Genomic DNA, 19,027 nt, shown 5'->3' with positions numbered 1-19,027 from the left:
AACTGCAGCTATGACGTTCGGATGTGTGACCTTCAAAGTGTAAAAAAAAAAAAAAAAAAAAGAAAGAAAACAATGGAAAACATTCATCCATCCTCAAAAAGCAAAGGAAAGCTTAGCGATACGCATACCTATGAGAAACTGGAAGAGATCAACTTGGATGAGATAGTAGAATAAAGCCAAGGACTCTATAGCAAGTGTAAAAGAAAAGATACAGAGGTGGATAAGTCATGTTGCAAAGAATGAGGGATAACTGACGGAGCAAGAGGCTAACAGATTAGACATCAAGAGATTGCATGCAGTGGAGACAAAGCCAGGCAGGAAGTGCAGAAATGAGATGCTGAAGACTGCAGACAAAACATGCCAAAAAATGGACTCATTCAGGGAAGTCGTGCGGATGGCTGGAAGATGGGGTGAGGCCTTTGTTCGGCAGTGGACTTGCATTGGCTGCTAATGCTGCGCTCTCCATCTGCCTGTCTACATACACACACACACACACACACACACACACACACACACACACACACACACATATATATATATATATATATATATATATATATATATATATATATATATATATATATATATATATATGTACACACCCTTTCCAGATCATGAAGTGTGTTAGATCTGATTTGCCGCAATTGTGCCTTACACTTGAACTAGGCTGTCAGACTGCTCAATTTATTAAGTAAGAAGATCCTGGTTGGTTCATGAACTGGACAATTTCACAAACTCGGCATAACATACACACGCATCATCATCTCAGTTGTGTACAACCATATACTATTACCCCTTATTAATCGGGTCAGAGTCGTATAATTAGGAATTTCTACCATGTACTGTTGCTCGCCATTCAGTACTTCTTAATAACTGTTGCGGATAAATTGCCACAGCTAAAATACGGTGGTTTCGGCTTCTCTGTGCAGCCCACCCCTTTATGGGTTATTATTTTTTTAACTTACATAACGTCCATTCTTTTTTTTAATTTGGATCCCTTGGGAAACGCAAAGCTGACACTCATGCTACCAAAGAAGGACTGGGAGATAATGTAGAACTGGCAACGCCGTGTCTGCAAAGGATAGAAGACATAAATTAATTCCCATCAAAGGTCATTAAACCAGAGTTTATCTACTCGAATCTACCCTACCCTAATATACCTCACCCTACTCCAACGTAGCCCAACTCAACCCGGACTAACTTAAAATCAAGCAGGGCAATTGGGAGCCTGAATACAAGATGACAATTGTGAGTCTTGTTCTAGGTGTGATTGGTACAAAGAAAATATGCAAGCCTTATCTTTCTTGTTACTTCCTCAGATATACCATAAATAGTGGGAAAATTGCCAAGATAGATGACAGTTTCAGCTTAGCCCAACCCAACACAGACTAATCCAACCAAAGCCAAATACTGCAGGTCGTGTTCTAAGGGCAGACTGGCACTAAGAAACTTATTTTACCTTCTCAAACAAAGCCTGAATGGTCATACGGACAGCAAACTCGTCGGCAAAGATAGCATGTTTGCCAGCTCCGAAGTCTACTGTGGCACGGGGGATATCTTTGTGAGCCACCAGTTGGTCGTTCAGTTGGCTTAGCTCGGTGCCTGGCGGTGCTCTCTGGTGATGGATAGAGAGAGAGAGAGAGAGAGAGAGAGAGAGAGAGAGAGAGAGAAGTGAAAAAAAATCATGATCATTAGCATTATACTTTTTTTATTTTTTCATTTAAGTGCGAAATGCCCTATTTCCGTGAAGAAATAAATCACGAAGAGGAAGCAGACCCCTGATTTTTAACTGACACTGATGGAGAGCCTTATTATTTTTATTCCAAATTATAGAGTTGAAGTCGGCAATGATCCTGACTGGTCAGATGCACTCTCTTTTCCTCACAATGCGTCGGGAGTTGTCAGAGGCTGAGACCTCGCCTTCCCCATCGCAATAAATGGCTTTGGATTTATTACAAGGGATATTAGTGTTTCTATAAAGCTTTTTCCACATCAATTAATTTTGTACATTACACCTCCATTTCCTCTTGAATGTAAGTAGTGGAAATCATGTTGGTATTAAAACAATATAACATACAATCGACTGCCAAGGTGTAGACATGAAAAAAAAAAAAAAATGCAAACAAATATATACTACGAAGCCTCTTATGTCTTAAAATACAGCTAAAGCAAGCAGCCAGAGAAACTGCGTTATAATTATGCGGAAATGGAGAGCAGCAGGAACAAAGTACAATGTTCTCATAGCAAGTTACATTGTACGTGGGACTTGGTATATAACAAAAGCAAACACATTAATCTCATCATAGTAATGCTACGTATGAGTTATGTTAGAAGCAAAATTGGATGCATGACTGAAATTATCTGTCTATCCATCTATAGCGTGACGCCAAGATCCCGTAAGGGGTGGAGGTTTGACTTTGAGTCAGTTGTTCTACGGGAAGGGGCACTAAACCTCCTCCAACCCATTTGTTCACACGTAGGGAACGTGTATGGGTTGGTTAAGTGGATGCCACCCACCGTAGTAAATGGTTTCCTAGCTTACAGGAAACCATTAGGCCTGGCATTCAGTATAAAGTTGCCTGAAAAAGATGACAGGAAAGATGGAAGAAACAGGAAGAGAGAATGGCAAATAAAGAAAAAGAATGATAAAAGTGAAGAATGAAGAAGGCAGCACTGCATCAGGTGAGTGGATGATGGTCGCCACCACCTAAATGATTTGCAATAGTTTCAACATAATGTTGTCATGGATGATTTATTCATACATGAAATTGGATTTATGAGGGAAACAATCGAATATTCTCACCACAGTAAAGCCATGTACAACTGTAGCCTCCAGAGTGAAACAGGGAATATCAGTCTGTACCAGCTCGGCCATGGTGGTGAAAGGGTACTGAAGGCGTGGTTTGATGAGCATAGCCTTCAAGTTGGAGCGATAAACTGTACTGACGACCAGGGACACAAGTAGCCATATCCCACCCACCAAACGCACCACATTCCGCTTAGGTTCCCACGACACCGCTGTAATGGTTACCCTTATATAAGTACCACACCACATCATACACCACACCAGACCACATGTTTGCCATTACACTTCTGTACCCACGACACACCCGTAACAGATACCACCACAACATGCGTCATAGCACTCAGAACATCATGCACCATACCCCATCATGTACCACAGCACTCAGTACATCATGCACCGAACTCCATCATGTACCATAGCACTCAGTACATCATGCACCCCACCACATTATGCATCATAGCACTCAGCACATCATGCACCAAACCCCATCATGTACCACAGCACTCAGTACATCATGCATCCCACCACACTATGCATCATAGCACTCAGTACATCATGCATCAATCCCCATCATGTACCATAGCACTCAGTACGTCATGCACCCCACCACATTATGCGTCATAGCACTCAGTGTATCATGCACCAAACCCCATCATGTACCGTAGCACTCAGTACATCTTGCACCTCACCACATTGTGCGTCATAGCACTTAGTACACCGTGCACCACACCACATCATGCGCCATGCCACACACCAAGCGTATATCAAACAACATCCACATGACATCACATAGCATACATACACACCATTCTATACACATTAGATACACCCAACATCCCTGCGAAGGACCTGCTACATTACAGTATATACTGTACCACCAGTAAAACGCCTTTGTCGGCGAAGTACGAGCGAGGAAATTTAAATGTGAAAACATTGTAATGTCACCTTACACCCCGAGGATGCCAATAGTATGTTGATGGCTATCTTCCTACCAAGTTTCATTCCTTTACGACAAACTGTCTGGCCTGTGGCCCTTTTTGGAAGATTTTTGACATGCTGCAATTTCGCGTGTCACCTGCCACTTGCACAGCCTGGGTGTAATGAAACCTGTCAAAAAGAAATTTTAAAGAATTGAGCCATCATATGGTGCAAACCACTCAGTGATCGGCCTTGTGGTTGCTGAGATATAAGCTCTCAAAAGCATTACGTCGGCCCGATTGGGCCGAGCTGCGTTGGGTCACTCATACGTGAGAAAATGCCACTACTTGACGAGATTCTCGCGAGGGCTTCGTCCTAGCTCGTAACAGTACCACCATGTTATGAAGTACATTATTCACTACACTCATGCCCTTTTCCTTAGGTAAGTACCACACACACACACACACACACACACACACACACACCATCCCTATCAGGCTACCATAACATCGCTATACCAGCCACTGGAGCATTATACACCACCACATCGCAGACAGTAGCAAATCACACACCTTGATATCACACACATTTTTCAGCCTGACCGCGTCTGTTATATATTATTCTCACTCTCTTCAAACGATATTACTCTGTTTGTGAGAGATTTTCCGAACTCACAGAATTAGATATAACTCTCAGTAACCTCTACACTGTCAAGTCGTCCTCAGATGAATAACGTAGACATTCAGTTCTTCCTGTGGATTAAGAGAAACCATGGAAACCACATATCCAATCCTGCAATATGTACGCTGATTTCATTGAAATTCCTGTGCTCTCAGTCCTGTATTTCTGATAATTTTGTTTTTGAGAGAGGGGCTGGCCCCCTAAGAACCACTGGGGTGTCACGTTCCTTAAATCTCGCATTACGGATGAGCGCATCGTACAACACCTAAGATATCAAGACAAGATCTGTCCTCCTTTCACTGCATCAGAGAATTTTAAATTTGATGAGGGGGATAACTCCTTAAAAATCATTGTTGGAAAATTCATATAGTGGAAAACTTTCCCAGTAACCAGACAAAGTTTCCTTGGAAGTTTCATTCCAATGTATCATATACTCTAGGAGGAATCAAAACACACACACACACGGTACAGGCTGCGTTGCCGAAAATGACACCGTCCTGCCTCGCAGGATTGAAAAAATCGTCTAAGAGTGGCAAGAAACAAATAAGGTCATCGCTGTGAAGGGATTACTCTCTCTCTCTCTCTCTCTCTCTCTGAGAGAGAGAGAGAGAGAGAGAGAGAGAGAGAGAGAGAGAGAGATTACCTTGTGCCAATGGAGCGCCAATAGTCCACAAGGCTGAAGTCCACCAAATTCTCCCTCTGCCCCACATCCCGCCATCAATACCAACCATCCTGAAACAACGCACAGTATTGGTATATATTCAATACTGTAAAGCAGAATACAACCATACAGTTTAACTGTAACTTGACGTGAAATTGTACTCTTTCCACCAATAAAGCTCAGCCATGGCAAGAGCAGCATTTTATATGGTGCAAGTCAGGAAGAAGTGCTGTGGAAAGTATGCTGAGCCGTTGTATTCTCTTATTGTGATACTGAGGTACTGAAAATTAGCCTCAACAGAAGAAAACTCTCCTTGTTTAAAGTGAATGAATTATTAATATATGAGTAAGACCTTGAAGAAATCTTTGACTTAGTAGGTCTTACCTGGTATCGTGCTGCGGCATATACTGAAATAGTGCCTGCACCACCACTGTAGCCAATAACACGACCACCGCTATCACCAGAAGTAAACACCACGACTGTAACATCACAATACATATGTTGTTGTAGATATTTATGAAGACTACGCAAGACCGTATTTCCAGTGGCACTGTAGACTCCGTAGCACCTTTTTATCAGTGATGTACTTAGCATAAAACAATTAAATATTTTCTTGCATGTTTTAATGGATGTAACTTTGCATTTATAACATACAAGACGATACTTAGGCATAATGTACAAACAAATAGTTAAGGATGAAGTGTTACGAAATCTCCAAAACCACTTGAAATATGACCTACAAAAGGGACCTATGCTAATCAAGAAAGTAATAAACTTTATTTCCTATACATGGCGTGCCTCGATACTGACCTTTGTATCCTTAATGGCAATTTTTGTTCATTTTGTACAAGCCAGACTCAGCGTGACCTAATCTACCCATAAAAAACAATATTTTTTTACTTCTAACTTTGGCATCGTTCAGACGTATCCTATGCATTTACCTGTCCCAACCTAGGCATCACTGGGTCGTAAACTATGTATTTTTAGGTCTTAACCTAGGCATCCATCGATCCCAACCAAGGCATCCAGCACTCCCGACCTTGGCATCCATCGCACCTAATTTAAGTTTCTTACGGCCCTAATCTTAAGGTCATAATTAATAACATCAAGAGATATAGTAAACCAGATTGTGTATGTTTAACCTCTTCAGTACGGAAACGTAATCTGCTACTTGTTCCTGATGTTATCGCAAGATTTTATTCAGATTACAAGAAATGGTCATGAAGACTAATCCTCTCTCTCTCTCTCTCTCTCTCTCTCTTTAAATGGGTGGGTTGGCTGGGTAGTCTGAGCTAGGTGGTTGTGGTGGAGCAAGTGTGAAGGATGGGGTGGGCAGAGTGGGAGGTTTAGGGGGGTGGGGTTGCTTGCGTGAATGGGGAATTGGGTGGGGTGGGTGGACAAGGTATGATGGGTGGACAGGGTGAGTGAGGTAAGTGGGTAGATGGGCGGGCAGGGTTGGTGGCTGGGAGAGTCGGCTGGCAGTTGTGGAAAAAATAGGTCCATGACATTCTTTAAACACAAAATGATCCACAGGTACTAGTAGCGAGTGATGAGAAGTGTGGGTGTTGAACCGAACGAACGAAAGGTAATGACTGATTATGTATGTGTGTGTTTGGATGACAGAATGAGGTGGTATGTATTGGATGCAAGAGCATGCAGAGGTTGGGACTGACCACCACTTCGTGGTGGTGAAAGTCAAGGTTCAAATGATGTGGAGGAATAGAAGGATGAAAAGACAGGAGGAAGTAGCACTTACAAGGAAGTTGCATGAAGACGGGAAAAAGGCATACTTTAGGAGAGAAGTGCAGGAGCGATTGGGTAAATATGATTTGGAACAGGTGGGGGGAGGTGAAAGGTGTGTGCAAGATATTCACAGAAGGAATCTGTGCAGCAGAAACCAAAGGCGTGCAAGAAACAGCATGGTGGAATGAAGAGACGAGACAGGCTGTGGCGAAAAATAAGAAAGCTTTAAATGCGTGGATGGGAAGCAGAGGCGTGGGGGAGGTTGAGAGATGGAAGAGTGAGCTCTGTGTGGAGAGGATGAGTGAAATGAAAATATTAGTAAGAGAGTAGGAAGAAGGTGGATGAGGAATTTGGAAGGAATTTGTGTGTGAAGTGGAGCGAATGTAAGAAAACGTTCAGGAAAGGTAATGAGAGTTAGGATGTTGAGGTTAGTAGGAGAGCGAAAGAATAAAAGGGTAAACTGCTAGTGGAGAAGGGAGAAAAAGTGAGCAGATGGAGAAGACACTTTAAAGAATTGCTGAACATAGAGAATGAAAGCAATGCGAGTATAAGTGACTGGGAAATGGCTGGGAGAAGGAGGGAGATAAGAGATGAAGAAATCGGTAGGATGGAAGTAATGGAAGTAATGAAGAAAGTCAAAATAGGGAAAGTCCCAGGAATTGATGGAGTGTGTGGTGAAATGCTGAAGCATGAGGTAGAGACAGTAGAAGGATGAGTATGGAAGATGTGCAGATTGGCCTTGGAGGAAAGTAGAGTCCAGGAGCACTGGAAGTCAGGTAAGTACGAATATATGGTAGGATACCTACTGACAGAGTTAAGGAAATAACAGAGAGATTATTTGGAGAATAACAAGGTTTTCGAAAGGGAAGAGATTGTGTCCATCAGATATTCATCTTTAGGTCTATAGTGGAAAAGTTTCTAGAGAAGAAAAAGAAGTTGTACGCGGCTTTTGTGGATTTGGAGAAAGCATATGATAGAGTGGATAGACTGGGAATGTAGAAAATATTTTTAATAAATATGGAGTAGTGGAAGTTGTTGAATGCTGCAAAGAGTTTGTATGAGGGTGCTAAGGCTGCAGTGCGTGTGGAGAGTGAACTGAGTGAATTATTCTATCTGAATGTTGGATTGAAAGAGGGATGTGTTACGTCTCCATGGTAGTTCATTCTGTATATGGATGGGGTTATAAAAAAGATGCAGAGTAGGGCAGTGGATGTTGGAGCGGCGCTAATGAGAGAAGGCAGTGTTTGGAAACTTCCTGTATTGCTATTTGAAAATGATACTGTGTTGTTAAGTGAAGATTAAGGGGGACTGCAAGGCTTGGTGAATGAGGCTGGGAGAGTGTGTAAGAATCGGAATCTAATAGTGAATGTAAAGAAGAGTAAAGTTTTGGTCTTCAAAAGAAATGAAGTCACTGAATACACAGTGAGGTTGAATGATGAGGAAATGGAAAATGTAAGTGCATTCAAGCACTTGGGTAGTGTGATGAGTAAGGTTAGAAGTTTGGAGCATGAAGTGCTTGAACGGGTACAAGAAGGATGAAAAGTTGCTGATTCTTTGAAAGCTGTGATAAAAAATTCGAAATTGAGCATGGAAGTAAAAAAGTCGCTGCGTGACAGTATTGCGAGACCAACTCTAATGTACGAAAGTGAAGCTTGGATCTTGTTGGAAGGACACAAGTCAAGAGTGTAAATAGGGGAAATGAGCTATTTGTGAGGAGCATGTGGAATTACATGGAGAGACAGATTGAAAAATGAAGAAGTGAAGGAGCATTGTGGTGTGGATGTAGATATGAAAGAAAGTGTTAGGAGAAATGCACTGAGATGGTTTGGCCATGTGGAGAGGATGGAGAGACAAAGACTAAAGAGGTGAGTGCATGTGAGTGAAGTGGAGGAGGGGAGAGGGAGAGGGAGGCCGAGGATGAGATGGTGGGATGGGGTGGAGAGGTATATAAGAGAGGGGGGTGTGAGCTGGGGGAAAGGCATTGAAATGGCGGGGACTTGGCGACATGGAGGTGATTTGTTTGTGGCCACCCCTTACGGGATTAAGGCATCTGGCAATATATAGAGAGATAGATAGACTATTACTGTAGTTCCAACGGGACTATAGGTCAGGTCCACCATAAGAAAATGTCCTTGTGGGGTGTAGGTCCATGGGGGAACAGTGACATGGAAGAATATAGGTCCATAGAGGAAACAGTTCTATAGACGAAAGTAGGTCCATAGGAAACAGTTGTATGGAAAAAAATAATTCCATGTCCATAGACGAAATAGTTATATGGAAGAAAATAGGTTCATGTGCAAGAAAGTATATGTCCATGGAGGAAACTGGTCCATGGAAGAAAATAGGTCCATGTGTAAAAAACAGGTCCATGGGGGAGATAGTTACATGAAAGAACTTAGGTCCATGTGCAGATTTTGTTTCCTCCAGGGGAGAAAATGGGTCCTTGACTGATACCAAATCTATGAGTAATAACAGATCTATCTATCTATCCATTGCCAGACGCCTCAATCCCGTTAGGGGTGGCCACAAACAAATCGCCTCCACGTCGCCCTGTCCCTCTCCATTTCACTGCCCTGCTCCCAACTCACACCCTCCTCAGTCATATATCTCTCCACCCCATCCCTCCATCTCATCCTCGGCCTCCCCCTCCCTCTCCCCCCCCTCTACCTCACTCACATACATTCTCTTCGTCAGTCTTTCACCCTCCATCCTTTCCACATGGCCAAACCACCTCAGTGTATTCCTCCTAACGCTTCCTATCACATCTACATCCACACCACAACGCTCCTTTATATCCTCATATATCAGCCTGTTTCTCCATGTGACTCCACAGGCTCCTCTTAAATAACTATTTCCACTGCTCTCACTCTTGACTTGTGTCCTTCCAACAACGTCCAAGCTTCACTTCCATACGTAAGAGTTGGTATCACAATACTGTCATGTAGTAACTTTTTCACTTCCATACTCACTTCCCTGTTTCTTATCACTGCTTTCAAGGAACCAGCAACCTTTCTTCCCTGCTGTACCCTTTCAAGCTCTTCACCCTCCAAACTTCCATCCTTACTCATCACACTACCCAAGTACCTAAACGTACTCACATTTTCCAATTCCTCACCATCCAACCTCGCTGTACATTCACTGACTTCACCTCTCTCAAAGACCATCACTTTACTTTTCCCTACATTCACGTTTAGATTCCGTTTCTTACACACTTTCCCAAACTCATCCACCAAGCCCTGCAGCTCCCCTTCGTCTTCACTTAACAACACAGTATCATCTGCAAACAACAGTACAGGGAGTTTCCAAAAACTACCCTTTCTTACCAGGGCCACTCCAACATCCACTACCCTACCTTGTACCTCTTTTATTACCCCATCCATGTACACATTGAACAACCATGGAGACATGACACATCCCTGTTCAACCCAACCTTCAAAGAGAAAAATTCACTCAGTTTATCATCCACATTCACTGCAGCCTTAGCACCATCATACATACTCTTCACAGCATTCAGCAACTTCCCATCTACTCCATATATTCTTGATACTTTCCACAATCTTTGTCTATCCACCCTGTCATATGCTTTCTCCAAATCCATGAAAGTCGCATACAACGTCTTTCCCTTCTCTAGAAACTTTTCCACTATAGATCTAAGAATGAATATCTGATCTACACAACCTCTTCCCTTCCTAAAGCCTCCTTGTTCCTCTACAACAAATTCCTCTGTTCTTTCTCTAACTCTGTAAATAAGTATCCTACCATACACTTTTCTTATTATACTAAGAAGACAAATGCCCCTTTGATTACCACACAGTTCTTTTTCCCCTTTTCCTTTGTACAGGGGAATAATTATACCTGACTTCCAATCCTCCGGGACTCTACTTTCCTCCCGGGCCAATCTGCACATCATCCACCTCCATGCTACTACTATCTCTCCCCCATGCTTCAGCATTTCACCACACACTCAATCAATTCCTGAGGCTTTCCCCCAATTTAACTTTCTTCATTGCTTCTACAACTTCTATCCTACTGATTTCTTCCTGTCTTCTCACTTCCATCCTTCTCCCAGCCATTCCCCAGCCACATATACTCGCATTACTTCCATCCTCTATGTTCAACAATTCCTTAAAGTGTTCTCTCCATCTGCTCACTGTTTCTCCCTTCTCCACTAGTGATTTATCATTTTTATCTTTCACTCCCCTGCTAACTTCACTTCCACCCTGTCTTACTCTCTTCACCTCTTTCCAGAGCATTTTCTTACACTCCCTCCACAGATCCATGGGGAGAAAAGGTCAAAGGGGGAAAATACATCCAGGAGGAAAATAGGTACATAGTGGAAAATGGGACAATACAGAGAAAATACATCAACATTAAAAATATGACCTTGATAGAAACTGATCCATTGAGAAAGTAGAATCCTGGTGAAAATTGGTAGTTAGGGAAATAAGTTGATGGTGAAAATAGATCCATGGGGAGGAAGCAGATCCATGGGAAGAACTTGTTAATGGGGAAAAATAGGACAATGTGGAGAATATCTTCACGTGTGAAATTAGGCCCATGGGGGAAATAGGTCCATGGGTAAAATGGGGTTGAGAGAGAAAACAGATCCAAGGGAGAAAACATTCTTTGAGAAAATAGGCCCTAAGGAGCAAAAAAAAAAAAAAAAATGTTCTGCGGGAGGAACAGGCCCCAAGTGGATAATTGCTGCTGGTAGAGGGGCAGGGAGGAAATTATGGGAATTGACACCTAGGCGGTGTAGCCGGAGATGGGTTTATGATGAAATTATATATGTTCTCAGAGGAAAAAAAGCCTCTTCAGTAGCACTTTTCACAGTATGTCTGCACTAAACTACAGTCATTAATATAGTAGATGTTAAGTTTTTTCTGTCAGTGTTTCAATACCAAAGCTGTAAATGGTTTGACGAATCCGGCCAGATCAGCCGCCAAGACAGGTCTGGTGTAGGCGATAATGGCGGGAAGGTTTATCACTGGCACACTCATGTCCATGTCGCTGTATCTTTCAACGTCCACTATCAGGAATATGCCAGTCATGTCCACCTCCTGGCAAACGGGAAAAAAAAAAAGTTAGGCCAGTAGGATTAGGTTAGTGGTATTCTCGTCTATCTGGAGATGTGAGGAACATTCCAGAAATTAAGTGTTATTCCATAGGATTAGGTTATTACTGTATTTTATACCTGGAGATGTGTGGAACATTTTTTAAAAAATGCTGACATGTCCGTTCGAGTTTCTTTCTCCCTTACCTTAGGAATTAGGTCTTGTGACTGTTATTGTGTATCGTTAATTTAAGTGCAGTACTGCGTCAGAAAATGTGAGTTCTCTCCTAGGCTCTAGAACATTCTAAGCCCGGATGCACAAACGGCCGTAAGGCTACACACGGCTTGAAGTCGGGTAGTTTAAGGCCGTAGGTCGCTAAGGCCTATGCACAAATCACCTAAAGGAGGGCAAGCCTTGCTAAGGCCGCCTTAGCCGCTGAGGCTGGGTCCGAGCAGCTTTACCATATTAAGACCCGTGAATAAGTAACTCCGATTTAATATTCCCTATAGCACAAACCAGACCAACCTTGTTATTGGTTATAACGTCGGTATGGAGTTGATGGTTGCCTGTGAACCAGATTGTGCTTTGCGATGGGAATGGAGGTTTCTTGAAACCACTGAACCCCCTTAACATAAATGATGAACATGCACTGAGACACTATCGCCTCCCCCGGAGCAAATTCCTTTGTTTAACAGAACTTGAGCCTCCTACTGAGAGCGTCACACAACTCTCCCATGCTATTCTTGTCTACAAAACAGTTTTTGGCAACCCAGAGGTTCTACCCTAGTGGGAATTTTTAGAGTGTTGTTGGAGATACCAATGGTATTCGTCAGTCATGTGTATCCAGACTGATATCACGTGTGACAGATGCTTTATACAGAAAAGGACTCTGAAAAATTAAGATGCCCAGTGATTTGCTGAGGAGGACAGAGACCAGGGGGTTTCCACAGAATAAATTTTTTCCCTAAAGTGCTTGGGAGGGAATGAATACATCCCCAGTATCTCTGCTTGCAAGAGGCAACTAAAAGGGGCCTTTTTGTCTCCAATCTTTCTCTCCTTACTGTCCTCTTCTGTCTTCTGTCATACCCCTATTCTTGATGTTTGAATGTTTCTTCTGGCTTTTATTTTCCATCTACTCCTACATGGCTATGAAGCCCTATTTTGGCTTGGTGATAATTCTTCATTATTTTTAATATCCTAAAGTGCTTAGGCAGTTGATTGAACCCTCATACCAATTAAGGCCCCAGATCACAATGAACATGTATTTGCCAACTGCAAAGGGTTCTAATCACTGTATGTGCAAGTTGTTTGTGACAGCAACAAAATGATAATGAGCTGTAATTACAGATATCCTGGCAGGAATCACGCTGCCTATATCTGGGCTAATTTTAACCTTCACCAGAGATCTGTGAACCAAGGTGTCTATAGTGACAGTTTTCTGCTAGGTAACTGTGGTGGTTGATTACTTTGTGTGAAGTTAGGCAATGGTTAGGTAAGACATGGCAGAAATAGTAAGTTTCCATTCATATTGCTATTTTGTTTCTCCTGAACCCTCTTATCGTACTAATGTTTTAAAGGTTGTGTGGGTGTAAAGCTCCTCATAAATGGTATTGGGACATCTTTTCTTTGCACCCTAGATTGTTTTCAATCAATTACCTGTACTTCACGTGCTTATCCTGCCTCTTGTGGTCCCTGACTGTTGTGAAAATGTTACCGGCAATTGTGAAACTAAGGCAGCTATTGTAAAGAATGCCTAGATATGCTAGGGAATGTCTAGCATTTTTGGCAAAGTATGAAATAAGCTTAATTCATTCTTACCTTTTATACTTTACCTGGGGAGTTTAAAAGAATGCTTAGGTATTAATGTCGAGCATATTTTGGCAAAGTATAGTATAAACAACAAGAGGCTGGGCTGGGATAATCCTGGTTAAGTTTAAGTTGGGTTAGGCTAAGTTAGGTCAGGTTATGTCAGATTAATTTAGAAAAACGTTATGTTACGCGTTTACCTAAATTAACCTAACCTAACCTAGCCTAATCGAACCTAAACTTAGCCTAGATTATCCCAGCCCAACCTAACCGCAGCCAAAATTAACATAACGTAAATGAAATTACTTTCGCAGTTTGCCTGTTTGCTGCGGTTTGGTCGTTTCGCACGTTGCCTAAAACAAAATCAGTAATTTACAGAATAACTTGGAAATATGTACAGATAATTACATTTTATACCTTGTCTTGAAGTTTTAGGCATTACAGTATATAGTATACCTGAGCATTTACACAATGATGGGTTTCCCACTGCCGGTAACGTAAACACTCGATCTCGCCTCCCTCCCCAGTTGATTCATTAAGCTCCATGACTGGCCCAGTGGTTCTGTGTTCTGCCGTCTGATTGGTCGGCAGGGTCTTAGCTGACGCACGAGATTTCCCCCAAAACATTTCGTACAGTTAGAGCTGGCCTTAGCTAAGGCCAATGCACTAAACTTAAGCTAGTCTTTAGACAAGGCAAGGGGTCGTAGTGCATGTGCCTTAGAGGCAGCCGTAGGGCCGCCTTTAATATTTCATATAAGGCCAGCCGAAAGGCTGCCATGTGACGGAGGTTTGTGCATTCCGGCCCAGGACTAAGCTTGTAGTAGAGTGTGAAGGGGGGTACTTAATGGAGCTGTCCCACCTCCGAGACAATCAGCAACGGATGGAGTGAGGAAGTGCACAGTAAGCAGTCAGTGAGCCAGTAACTGATAGATTGTGTACGGCAGCCAGTCAGAGAAGAGTGACAGACAGTTATTGAGCGTCAGCCAGTTAGTCTCAGGCAGGTGGACAGCAACAGAGTCAGTAATGGATAGAGTCAGTTAGTGAGCGAGAGTCAGACAGAGTTAGTATCAGTGGGGGATGGAGTAGTCAGTCTGAAAGCCAGTGAGTGACAATCAGTGAATGGACGGTGAGCAAGTATTAGTGTGTGTGTGTGTGTGTGTGTGTGAGAGAGAGAGAGAGAGAGAGAGAGAGAGAGAGAAGCCACGATGTTTTGTAAGTGTACCTAAGCTGTGCTTGGAAGGAATAAAGTCCTAAAGCATTAAGCAGCTTTGGATTAATATCCTGGCCTGTTTGTGCATCGTTCTTGACATATCAGCAAACTCTACGGTATAACAATTTGGTGCCAGGATTAGGATTTTTTTTTTTTTTTTTTTTTTAATGCGAGGAAGAAGGAAATAAAGGCCGCGAGCCCGCAATTGTTGTTCCTTCCAAGAGAAAAACAAAATACAAGAGAGAGACAAATTCAAGATCCGATCATTTCGAGATGCCTGGACACACTGCGTTTGAATGACTGAAGATCATAGGAAGCAGGAAATACAGAGGGAGACAGTTCCAGAGTTGACCTGTTGCATAAATGAAGGACTGGGAGTCACGGTTAACTCTTGCATTAGAGAGTTGGACAGAAAAGGGATGAGAGTTTGCTGTTAGCACCCGTCGTAGAGGTGGAGGAATGCATGCAGACAGTTCAGAGGAGCAGTGACCATTGAAGTAGCGATAGAAGAGAGATAAAGATGCAACAGTGCGGCGAAAAGACAGAAGTTGAAGAGAGTCAGTACGAGGGGGAGAGTTAATGAGATGAAAAGTCTTTGACTCCACCCTATTGAGAAGAACTGTATGTGGGGAGCCTCCCCATACATGAGAGTTGTACTCCACACAGGGGCAGATAAAACCCCTGTATAGAGTCAACATTTGTGCAGGGGTAAAGAAGGAATGGAGTTGGCTTAGCACACCTAATCTCTTGGAAGCAGATTTTACGAGATATGTAATATGATCTTTCCATGATAAGTCCCAAGTACATGAAACCCCACGCATGTTGAAGGATGATGCAGGATTAAGCTGAATATTAATAAACATTAGTGGGTATACCTGTGTAAGATTTTGTCAGGTTGATTGGTGTAAAAACTGAGTCTTTGATGCATTGAAAACAACCAGATTTTTTACCCCAGTCAGAGATACGAGACAAGTCAGACATTAGGTGTGCCATAGCCTCATCCCTTGTTTGTTGAAGTAATTGCTGAGATGGACGTTGCGGGAACCGAATGGAAAGGTGAAGGATGGTGTCATCCACATAAGAGTGGATGGGGTTAGATGTACAGCTTAGAAGGTCATTGATGAATGAAAGAAAGAGAGTTGGTGATAGGACAGAGCCCTGAGGAACACCACTGTTGATAGATCTAGGAGCAGAACGATGGCCGTCTGCAACAGCGGCTATACTCGTAGAACGACCAAAAAGGAAGCTAGAGATGAAGGCACAGTTAGAAGGATAGAAACCGTAAAAGGGTAGTTTGGAAATTAAAGATTTATGCCAGACTCGATCGAAAGCCTTTAAGATGTCAAGTGCAATGGCAAAGCTTTCGCCAGTCCCGAAAGGAAGATGACCAGGAGTCTGAAAGGTAGGTGAGAAGATCGCCAGTGGAGCATCCCTGACGGAATCCATACTGACGATCAGAAAGAAGGTTATGACAGGAAAGATGCTTTAAAATTTATCTATTCAGAATTGACTTGAACTTTTGAGATACAGGATGTAAAAGCAATTGGACGATAGTTAGAGGGTTGGGAGTGGTCACCCTTCTTTGAGACTGGATGAATGAGAGCAAACTTCCAGCAAGAAGGAAAGGTACAAGTTGATAGACAAAGGCGAAAGAGCTTGCCTAGGCAGGGTGTAAGCACAGAAGCACAGTTCTTGAGAACAACAGGAGGGACTCCATAAGGCCCATATGCCTTATTAGTATTGAGGCCAGCAATGGCAGAAAATACATCAGGTGAAGAAATTTTAATGTCAGCCATGAGGAAGTCAGAGGGGGGAAAAGATGGAGGAACAGCACCGGAATCATCTAAGTCAGAGGGGGGAAGTGATGGAGGAACAGCACCGGAATCGTCTAAGGTGGAATTGGAGGAGAAAGTCTGAGTGAAGAGATCTGCTTTATCAGTAGAAGAAATAGCTGCGGAGCCATCAGAGTAGAAAAGACGAGGGAAGGATGATGAGGTAAAGTTGTTAGAAAGGTTTTTGGCAAGGTGCCAGAAGGAGCAGGAAGAATTCGAGTTGGAGAGTTGAGAGCATTTAGTATGAATGAAATCATTTTTAGCAGAGCAAAGAACAGACTTAGCACGATTCCGGGCAGAAACGTATAAAAGATGTGATTCAGGGGTGGGTTGGCTCCGGTACCTTTTATAGGCCCTCTCCTTGTTGCGGACAGCATTAGAACAAGCGTGATTAAACCAAGGCTTTCTTGCATCAGTCAGAGGATATGAGAAAGGAATGTATGCTTCCATGCCCGAGAGAATAACCTCCGTAATGCGCAATGCACACTCAGATGGCTCCCGGCCATGGAAGCAATAATCATTCTTGGGAAAATCAAAGAAGTACTGCCTGAGGGCCTCCCAATCTGCAGCTCCAAAGTGCCACAGACGACGTTTCTTTGGAGGGTCCACAGGCCGTGCCGGAGCGATAGGACAGGTTAAGGTGATAAGGTTGTAATCGGAGGAGCCCAGCGGAGATAAAAGATTAACAGTGTAAGCAGAAGGATTAGTAGTAAGGAAGAGGTCAAGTAGGTTGGAGCTCTCTCCAAGGATACGTACTAGTACTGAGAGATGGAGACACGTGGACAGACTGCCAAAATGGCGGATATATCTCTGGCAGATACACTCACAATGTGCTGTAGAGAGAACAACAAGGACAAAAGAATGATATATTCGCAGTATTGATAGCATATCATGAAGAACAATAGAAATATGAAGATTAAAAGAAATATCACGAAGCTCAACAAGAAAAACAAATGTCCTGAAAAACAGAGACATATCGAGAAGCATAGAAATAAAAGCAAAGGAAATATCCAGAAGAACAAAAGACATTGAGAAGCAGAGCAAGGAGAACACAAAGAATACCTATAGGAATAAAAGAAATATCTAGAAGAACAAAAAGCTCAAACACAACACCACGAGTACACGAGACTAGAGGAGCAGCTAATTGGGCAGAGACAGGAGCAGCACCAGCTATGTGAGGAGCCGCAGGATGGCACCTGGAAACTGAAACAACAACATGTGAAGATAATGAGAATGAATACCCAGGTAAGTCAGATGTGGAAAGGGGTTTCCTGTGGAATACAGGATAAAATGAGAAGTGAAATACAGAAAGGTAGATAGAATGAACAACCAGGTAAGAGAAGTGAGGGAAGAGCTTTCCTGTATAGTGGAGGATAAAGTGAGAAGTGAAATACAGGAAGTGAATAACAGGGTCTAACTCCTTGAACAGCGTTTGGTTGAGGGTCAGCACCCAGCTCACTCCCTAGGTGCTGGTGACAGGTGTGCAGAGGGGGATGGTGAGACTGAGGGAGTAGCTTGCCCAGTGATCGTTGACACAGGCTCAAAGAGGACCTTCATGCAGTGGGAACTTCCAGAAAGTTTGCAGCAAGTGTGTGGAGTGGCACTGTACTAAGCTTGGGGGAGCCGTGGATGTTGAAATGTGAGGGGGAGGAAAAGAGGAGACACTGGCCATGAATGCTGCCGAAACTGAGGACCCCTGCATCCTGGGCTTGGACTGCCTGGTGTCCCACCAGTGCTTGGTTGACTCCCATTTTGTGTGAATGTAACAAGGAAGAGAGAGTGTTCTGTTGAGGACTGTGGAGCATGGAAATCTACTGGTGATGGTCAGAGGGACTACTGTTATCCCCTCCGTGCCAGAGATGCTGCTGCCCTTAAAGATCAGTGGTGCAGTGCACACCGCCCTGGGATTGTTGGATCACAGGAGCCAAGGTATAATAGAAGGGGGAGTTGTAGTGCACAGGGTCCTTACTTCACTCTGTGGCAGAAGTACCCATGTTACACCAATTTTTCGCTTCGTCCTAGTGTGATACAACGGTACACGGTTGTGGGGCTGTACTGGGAAGTCGATTACAAGCCAACAAACAGGGCATGTAAGAGGAGCACTGTTTAGCCTCAGGGAGACCTACCCGAGTACTTTGCCAGGAATGCCCAGTGTCTGGAGAAGCCACAGATGGAGCAGCTGAAAAAGCTCTTTGTGAAGCACACTGATGTATATTTCACAGGAAATCTGGGCGTAGGAAATACACTTGGGGAGAGTCAAGTACATGCTGGACACCAGAGATAATTTGAGAGCCCAGAAAAGTAACGGAGTCGTTG

The 19,027-nt window shown here is 43.1% G+C and overlaps 1 protein-coding gene across 1 annotated transcript in view; it reads right to left on the bottom strand.

Annotated features, from left to right (window-relative positions):
- Positions 1–19,027, bottom strand: part of LOC145394745 (glutamate receptor 1-like) — a 206,702-nt gene that overhangs the window by 50,367 nt on the left and 137,308 nt on the right. The window contains exons 4-9 of the mRNA XM_080268524.1: positions 11,711–11,869; positions 5,451–5,545; positions 5,049–5,137; positions 2,804–3,018; positions 1,460–1,615; positions 966–1,072 (exon numbers count right to left, since the gene is read on the bottom strand). Of these exons, the coding sequence (XP_080124650.1) occupies positions 966–1,072; positions 1,460–1,615; positions 2,804–3,018; positions 5,049–5,137; positions 5,451–5,545; positions 11,711–11,869 (821 nt within the window). The remainder of the gene's footprint in view (positions 1–965; positions 1,073–1,459; positions 1,616–2,803; positions 3,019–5,048; positions 5,138–5,450; positions 5,546–11,710; positions 11,870–19,027) is intronic.

Source organism: Coenobita brevimanus, chromosome 28 (genome assembly GCF_032717465.1).
Source record: "Coenobita brevimanus isolate Jiangsu-jjx chromosome 28, ASM3271746v2, whole genome shotgun sequence".
Taxonomy (NCBI): Eukaryota; Metazoa; Arthropoda; class Malacostraca; order Decapoda; family Coenobitidae; genus Coenobita; species Coenobita brevimanus.
This window is presented reverse-complemented; position numbering and strand designations above follow the sequence as displayed.